The sequence below is a fragment of the Heterodontus francisci genome, chromosome 36 (assembly GCF_036365525.1).
Source record: "Heterodontus francisci isolate sHetFra1 chromosome 36, sHetFra1.hap1, whole genome shotgun sequence".
Classification (NCBI taxonomy): domain Eukaryota; kingdom Metazoa; phylum Chordata; class Chondrichthyes; order Heterodontiformes; family Heterodontidae; genus Heterodontus; species Heterodontus francisci.
The window spans coordinates 7231382-7239867 of NC_090406.1; the positions used below are offsets into that span (position 1 = coordinate 7231382).

General features: G+C 45.8%; 1 protein-coding gene across 1 annotated transcript; it reads right to left on the reverse strand.

Annotated features, from left to right (window-relative positions):
* mrpl34 (mitochondrial ribosomal protein L34) lies at positions 1-3650 on the reverse strand. Its single transcript, XM_068015792.1, has 2 exons — positions 3551-3650; positions 1-429 (listed from the first exon to the last, which is right to left on the reverse strand). Exons 1-2 carry the CDS (start codon positions 3583-3585, stop codon positions 108-110), a joined length of 357 nt encoding a protein of 118 aa, XP_067871893.1. The 5' UTR covers positions 3586-3650; the 3' UTR covers positions 1-107.
* Between the last annotated feature and the right edge of the window lie 4836 nt (positions 3651-8486).

An 8486-nucleotide genomic window follows, 5' to 3' on the forward strand; every position in this document is an offset into this window, starting at 1 on the left:
TAAAGTCCAAAGAATTTAATACAATATATACAAAGATATTCAGAGTGCAGTAGTCTCAGAGCTCGCCTGTTCCCAGTCAGCTCACATCTACAAGAATCACATCATGCTCAGTGAGTCAACGATTTCCGGCCCTTGAGCATCCTCCGCAGAATCACCTCGATGCCGCCCCGGGTGCTGATGCGCTTCTGCCAGCCATGAGTTCGAATCCTCTTGATAGTCTTTGGTTGGTACTCGGTGCCGCGCTTCTTCGTCCGGACCTGCTGCTGGCTCCACGGAAAGAAGTGGGAGCCCAGGCCACTGGTCTCCACCCGCCCCGCCAGGGAGCCCGAGGTCAGGAGGCCGGTGGGCCGCGACAGGAAGGAGCTGCAGTACTCGCGTGGGCTGGAGCTTGACGGCACAACAGGGGCCAAGTACTGTGCGGGCTGCCACCTGTGGGAAGCAACAAGGATAACAAAGGATGTACTAGCAAGCTTTGGTTTTAACTCCAGGAACTAGCTGGAATAGGAGATGGCCGCTCGGGTCTATCGTGATAAGTCGTGTTTTGACTAATTTGCTAGAGTTCTTCGAAGTTGTAACAAGCAAAGTGGATAATGGGGATCTGGTAGATGTAGTACATCTGGACTTCCAGAAGACATTTGATAAGGTGCCGCACAAAAGGTTAATACACAAGGTTAGATCGCACGGGTTAGGGGCAATTTATTAGCTTGGATAGAGGATTGGCTAACCAACAGAAAACAGAGAGTCGGGATATATGGGCCTTTTTCTGGTTGGCAAGATGTAACTAATGGGGTGCTACAGGGATTGGTCCTTGGGCCCCAACTATTTACAATATATATTAATGACTTGGATGCAGGGATAGAAGGTACTATAGCCAAATTTGCAGATGACACTAAAATAGATGGGATAGTAAGTTGCAATAAAGAAATAAGAAATTTATAAATGGATATGGATAGGTTAGGTGAATGGGACAAATTTGGCAGATGGAGTTTAACGTGGATAAGTGTGATGTTATCCACTTTGGTCGGAAGAATAGAAAGGTAAATTATTATCTAAATGGAGAGAAACTTCAGAATGCTTCGGTGCAGAGGGATCTGGGTGTCTTTGTGAATGAATCACAGAAAGCAAGTATGCAGTTACAGCAGGTAATAAAGAAGGCAAATGGAATTTTGGCAGTTATTGCTAAAGGAATAGAGTATAAAAGTAGGGAAGTGTTGCTGCAACTGTACAATGCATTAGTGAGACCGCATCTGGAGTATTGTGTACAGTTTTGGTCCCCTTACTTGAGGAGGGATATAGTTGCATTGGAGGCAGTTCAGAGGAGGTTCTCTAGATTGATTCCAGGGATGAGGGGTTTGTCTTATGAAGAGAGATTGAGCAGTTTAGGCCTTTACTCTCTAGAGTTTAGAAGAATGAGAGGAGATCTAATTGAGGTATATAAGATGATTAAGGGGATTGACAAAGTTGACGTAGAGAGGATGTTTCCTTTTGTGGGGCAATCTAGAACGAGAGGTCATAGTTTTAGGATAAGGGGTAGCAGATTTAAAACAGAGATGAGGAGAAATTACTTCTCTCAAAGAGTCGTGAGTCTGTGGAATTCACTACCCCAGAGTGCGGTGGATGCCAGGACATTGAGTAAATTTGAGGAGATAGACAGATTTTTAATTAGTAAAGGGTTGAAGGGTTATGGAGAACGGGCAGGAAAGTGGAGTTGAGGCCAAGATGAGATCAGCCATCATCGTATTGAATGGCGGAGCAGGCTCGAGGGGCTGAATTGCCCACTCCTGCTTCTATTTCTTATGACCTTTGTAAATCCAAGCACACAGACTATTTCTAACTCTTTCCTGCACTGGGTCACACACTGACCACTGAAATGCCAGCAGTGCAGCATTTTGTATACCAGTCTTGCTATTCCATCGTGGTAGTACTCCAGTATCACTCATTCATTTCATTATCTGGGAGAGCGTGAGGTGTAACAGTAAATGAGAATAAGCTCCTTCCACAGGCAGAGATGCGCAGATGAGGGTAACTGGAGGGCACAGATTTAAGATAATTGGCAAAAGAATCAGAGTAGATGAGGAAGCAAGGAACAGAAGGTTATGTTGATGGGGTTAGATGTAGAAGGGTGGAAGGAAGCTTGTGTGGAGCATAAACACTGGCATGGAACAGCTGGGCCGAATGGCCAGCTTCTGTGCTGTAAATACCATGTAATTCTATCTAATAATTATTTTTAAAGATAGTACTTGCAATCCCCTGCACTCTTCTGCCACTTAGATAATGGCACTTTCTCTGCCTCAAGACTTTTTAACCGAAATGTGCAGCACTCAGGCCATTAATCCATGGTTAACATAGAAACTAGCTTGGCTATTTCCCAAGTTCAACTCTAAAATAATGGAACAAGACTCTCTCTCTCCTCAAGGGCTCTACCACAACTCCATTTGGATACAGTTTCCAGTCTGATTTTTATTTGAGTGTATGCCCAAATAGCAATCTCATTCGGAGAGAGACCAAGAGGGCAGCAAAACAGGCACAGTCTGTTCTACCACTGTCTCCAGCCAACCCATTTCATTTCCAGCGGCATTTGTGGAGAGTTAAAGTTTCAGGTCGATGACCTTTCATGAACAGTCTCTGCTTCTCGCTCTACGGACGCTGTCAAACCTAGTACTTCCAGCATTTTCTATTTTTATTTCAGATTTCCAGCACCTACAATAATTTGCTTTTGTTCCATTTCCTTTCTGGATTTTTCTGCAAAGTTTCAACCTACCTATGCTCCCAGAGGTAAATCAACATTATATATAATGTTTCACTAACTTTATATCTTAAAAATCTTACTTCTGCACACATTTGGTGCCAACTTTTACCACTATAAATGCCTTTGGCTATGCTTATAAAGAAAACTGTCTATATAAATTACACAGCACCCCCACTGGGGGGAGGGTAAAATTACAGTGTGACAAGTTTACATAGGAAGCTCCCAATATAAGCCTGGAACCTTTTAAAAAATCTTTCATGGGATATGTGTGGCACTGGCAAAGCCAACATTTGTTACCCATCCTTAATTGCTCTTGACAATCACAGAAAAATCCTAATTACCTCCTATTGGGACAACAGGTGGCCGACTGCCTTAAAACATGTGCCCCCATCCCCATTTCCTACCACCTGACACCACCTCCACCCGACTACTGTCAGTTCAGGCATTTCAACTATGGGTGGCATCACAGCCAGCCCTCATTGTCCATCCGCATATGCGCATTCTGTCCAGCAGGAGGCGGTAAAAGCTGGCCGCAGCGGCCCCTGTTGGACAATGCGGGGAATGTGAGGACCGGGCTGTGATGCCCTCACAGTCGAAGAGCAGGCGGAAACTTGCTTCCCACAGGTCTCCCACTGGACGAAAGCCCCAATGCTGAGTAAAAAGGGGAAGGGGGGGAGGTCCGTCGGGTTTGTGGTACCGAGAGCCCCGATGACAGACCTCGCCCAGGGAGCGGGGAGATCCCCCAGCTGGCGGATCCCCGTCGCCTCGCCCGTTTCGCGGCCTCCTCCCGCCCTCGGGTACCTGCAGCCCCGCACCGCCGCTCTCAGGAAGCTCATCGCCTCACTCGACTCTCCCCAGGCTCCAACCGACGCGTGCGGGCCCACACTCCCACCCACTGACAGGCCGACGCCTCATTGGCCGCACCATCCCAGCGCCTCACCCAATAGAAAGCCGCTTTGCAGGATCAGCAGGAACGCATGCGTGCGACCCACTGAGCATTCTGGGGGTTGTAGTTCTAAAACTCAAGCTCAGCTCTCAGCAACAACTTGCATTTATGTAGCACCTTTCACGACCTCAGGATGTCCCAAAGCTAATTACTGTTGTAATGTAGGAAGTGTGGCAGCCAATTTGCGCACAGCAAGCTCCCACAAACAGCAATGTGGTGATGACCTGATAATTCCTTTTTATGATGTTGATTGACGGAGTGATAACTCTTGGCCCAGGACACTGGGAGAACTCCCTGGCCCTTTTTCAAAATAGTGCTATGGGAGATTTAAGGAGGGTATTCTGAAGCTTGGAGCCTAGGCAACTGAAGGCATAGCCACCAATGGTAGAGCGATTAAATTCAGGGATGTGGAAAAGACCAGAATACGAGTGCAGAGATAGGACTTCTTATTGACCAATCAAGATATCACTGGGTTGCCCCAGGTATCATCCATCGAATTAATCTAATAAAAGCACCCCTTTTAAAAGTGGCGGAAGCAATAAACAGCAAATTATAAATGAAACCAAAGAAAACTGATCAAATTAAAGCATGATTTTTTTTGTGTCAACAATGGGCTCCAGTCCCTCCAGTGGTAGAATTAACTCAGGAGAGGAGGGGAAAAGTGCTTCAAAACAAAAACAAACCACATGAGCTTTACTTTTCATGAATGACAATGCCATCTGCATCTTATGAGATCAGTGCGTTGCCACCTGTTACTTTTTCCACACACAAGTGCTTACATTGGACAGATGAGGCATTTTAGTTTTTAATAAATAAAAGACCACAAGAGAATGACGGTGAATGTACATGTTTTATAAGTTGCTGTTCTAGTGGGTAACATTAAACTCCAACGGGGGCAGAAACCTGTCATTATTGGATGGGTGTCCTGTTACTCACCTTGCCTGATTTAGTTTTCTATTCACGTCAATGATATATTTTGGATGGTCGGTCCAATACCGTCAGTTGTCCACTCCCAATGAAGCGAAAATGTTACTCCCACACATTTTGAGGGCTTACTCCTATAATCTTTTCCCAATTTTGCCTCTCTTTCTTCATCCTCTGCTAAAGACGCTGCCTTACAAACAGTAAGAGTAAAGAGGAGATGGTAAAATTGCAGAAGCCAATGGTTAGGTCACAGTTAGAGTATGGTGCCTAGTTTCAGGCACCCATTACAGAAAGTTAAAGACATACAGAGTGTACAATGTAGATTCGGCAGAATGATGCTAGGGATGGGAGACTATAGTGTGAAGAGACGAGTTTATTTTTATTTATTAGGTCTCAGGATGTTGACATTGCTGACAAGGCCAGCATTTATTGCCCATCCCTAATTGCCCTTGAGAAGGTGGTGGTGAGCTGCCTTCTTGAACCACTGCAGTCCATGCAGGGTAGGCACACCAACAGTGCTGTTAGGAAGGGAGTTCCAGGATTTTGACCCAGTGACAATGACAGAACACCAATATATATTTCCAAGTCAGGATGGCATGTGACTTGAACGGGAACTTGTAGGTGGTGGTGTTCCCATGCGTTTGCTGCCCTTGTCCTTCTAGATGGTAGAGGTCACAGGTTTGGAAGATGCTGCTGAAGGCGCCTTGGTGCGTTGCTGCAGTGCATCTTGTAGGTGGTACACACTGCTGCCACTGTGCGTCAGTGATGGATGGAGTGAATGTTGAAGGTGGTGGATGGGGTGCCAATCAAGCGGGCTTCTTTGTACTGGATGGTGTCGAGCTTCTTGAGTGTTGTTGGAGTTGCACCCATCCAGGCAAGTGGAGAGTATTCCATCATATTTGTGCCTTGTAGATGGTGGACAGGCTTTGTGGAGTTAGGAGATGAGTTACTCGCCGCAGAATTCCCAGCCTTCCTCCTGGTTTTGTAGTCACAGTATTTATATGGCTGGTCCAGTTAAGTTTCTGATCAATGGTAATCCCCAGGATGTTGATAGTGGGTGATTCAGCAATGGTAATGCCATTGAATATCAAGGGAAGGTGGTTAGACTCTCTTATGTTTTTTATTGCCTGGCACCACTTGCCACTTATCAGCCCAAGCCTGGATGTTGTCCATGTCTTGCTGCATGCTGGCATGGACTGCTTCATTATCTGAGACATTGTGAATGGAACTGAACACTGAGTTACTAAGAGTCTTTCCTCTGATGCAGAGAGAAAGCTAAGAGGTGAATTAATTGAGATGCCTTTTAAGTATGAAGTGTGAATAAGGAGAAATTATTTCCTCTGGTTGTAGTCAGTGTCAATAGGTAATTGATTTTAAATTGTCACTAGGAGAGTGAAGAGAAAGGTTAGGAGAGATTTCTCTACCAGAGGGTTATTAGAACATAGAAAGTTTTTCCACCGAGACCATTATATAGAGTCAGAGTTTTACAGCACAGAAATAGGCCCTTCGGCCCAACACGCCTGTGCCGACCATCAAGCACCTGTCCTAACTAACCCCATTTCCCCACACTTGGCCTGCAGTCCTGTATGTTATGGCATTTCAAGTGTTCATCTAAATACTTCTTGAATGTCATGAGTGTTCCTGCCTCTACCACCTCTTCAGGCAGTGTGTTCCAGATTCCAACCACCCTCTGGGTGAAAACATTTCTCAACTCCCCTCTAAACCTTCTGCCCCTTATCTTAAATCTATGCCCCCTAGTTATTGACCTCTCCGCTAAGGGAAAATGTTTCTTCCTATCTATCCTATCAATGCTCCTCATAATTTTGTGTACCTCAACCAGGTCCCCCCTCAGCTTTCTCTGCTCCAAGGAAAACAACCCCAGCCTATCCAGTCTCTCTTCATAGCTGAAATGCTCCAGCCCAGGCAACATCCTGGTGAATCTTCTGTGCACCCGCTCCATTGCAATCACATCCTGCTTACAGTGTGGTGACCAGAACTGTACACAGTACTCCAGCTGTGGCCTAACCAGCATTTTATACAGCTCCACCATAACCTTCCTGCTCTTATATTCTATGCCTCGGCTAATAAAGGCAAATATCCCATAAGCCTTCCTAACCACCTTATCTACCTGTCCTGCTGCCTTCAGTGATCTATGGACAAGCACCCCAAGGTCCCTCTGACCCTCTGTACTCTCAAGGGTCCTACCATCCATTGTATATTCCCTTGCCTTGTTAGACCTCCCAAAGTGCATCACCTCACATTTCTCAGGATTAAAGTCCATTTGCCACTGCTCCGCCCATCTATATCATCCTGTAGTCTAAGGCTTTCCTCCTCACTATTTACCACACCACCAATTTTCGTGTCGTCTGCGAACTTACTGATCATACCTCCTATATTCACGTCTAAATCATTAATGTACACTACAAACAGTAAGGGTCCCAGCACCGATCCCTGCGGTACCACTGGTCACAGGCTTCCAATCGCAAAAACAACCCTCAACCATCACCCTCTGTCTCCTGCCACTAAGCCAATTTTGAATCCAATTTGCCAAATTACCCTGGATCCCATGGGCTTTTACTTTCTTAACCAATCTTCCATGCGGGACCTTATCGAAAGCCTTACTGAAGTCCATGTAGACAACATCAACTGCTTTACCCTCATCTTCACATCTAGTTACCCCCTTGAAAAATTCAATCAAATTTGTTAGACACGATCTCCTCCTAACAAAGCCATGCTGACTATCCCTGATTAATCCCTGCCTCTCCAAGTGGAGATTAATCCTGTCTCTCAGAATTTTTTCCAATAATTTCCCCACCACTGATGTTAGACTCACCGGCCTGTAATTACCTGGTTTATCCCTGCTACCCTTCTTGAATAATGGTACCACATTTGCTGTCCTCCAATCCTCTGGTACCTCTCCTGTGGCAAGAGTGGATCTGAAAATGTGTGTCAGAGCTCCTGCAATCTCCTCCCTTGCCTCAGATACATCTCATCTGGGCGTGGGGATTTATCCTTTAAGCCACTAATACTGCCAATACTTCCTCCTTTACAATGCTAATTTGTTCAAGTATATCACAATCCCCCTCCCTGATCACTACACCTACACCGTCTCTCTCCATAGTGAACACCGATGAAACGTAATCGTTCAAAACCTCCCCTATGTCCTCCGGCTACACGCACAGACTGATATCTGTTCCTATTCACTATTGATCCTATTCGCTCAGCCATGCTGGAAAGTGAAGGTAAACTTCAAGGTAGGACAGCATCAAGACTCCATGGGCAAATAGCATGCTGATGCTCACTGTTGATGTTTAGATATGAAGAGCAGCCACTTGACTGACATCCAGGCAGGCTGTCTCACATGAAAGCGCAACCCAGCATAAGATGCTATCTTCCAAGAGAGGAAAGGGGCGGGGTGGGAGGGGGTGGGGGGGTGGAACAAACTGGGGCTGGGTATGTGGGGGGGGTGTGGGGGTGGTTGTAAAGAGATGATGGGACCTTTTTTGTTAACAGCTTAAAGTAGCAAACTTTCCATACAAACAAGGAGCAAAGGTAGGCCATTCAGCCCCTCTCTTCTGCTCCGCCATTCAATAAGATCATGGATGATCTGTTTGTATCTCAAATTCCACACATTCATCTACCCAATAACCCTCAATTCCCTCGCCTAACAAGAATCTATCTACCCCCGCCTTAAAACTATTCAATGACCCCGCCTCCACCACCTTCTGAGGCAGAGAGTTCCAAAGTCACATAACGCTCAGAAAAAATTTCTCATCTGTCCTAAAAGGACAACCCTTAATTTTAAAACAGTGCCTCCTAGTTCTGGACTCCCCCACAAGAGGAAACAACCTTTCCACATCCACCTTG

Excerpts from the sequence above, each read along its gene's own strand:
- mrpl34 (XM_068015792.1), bottom strand. The coding sequence starts at position 3,585 with ATGAGCTTCCTGAGAGCGGCGGTGCGGGGCTGCAG. Across the intron at positions 430-3,550 it reads GCGGCGGTGCGGGGCTGCAG|GTGGCAGCCCGCACAGTACT; the intron begins GTACCCGAGGGC and ends TGCTTCCCACAG.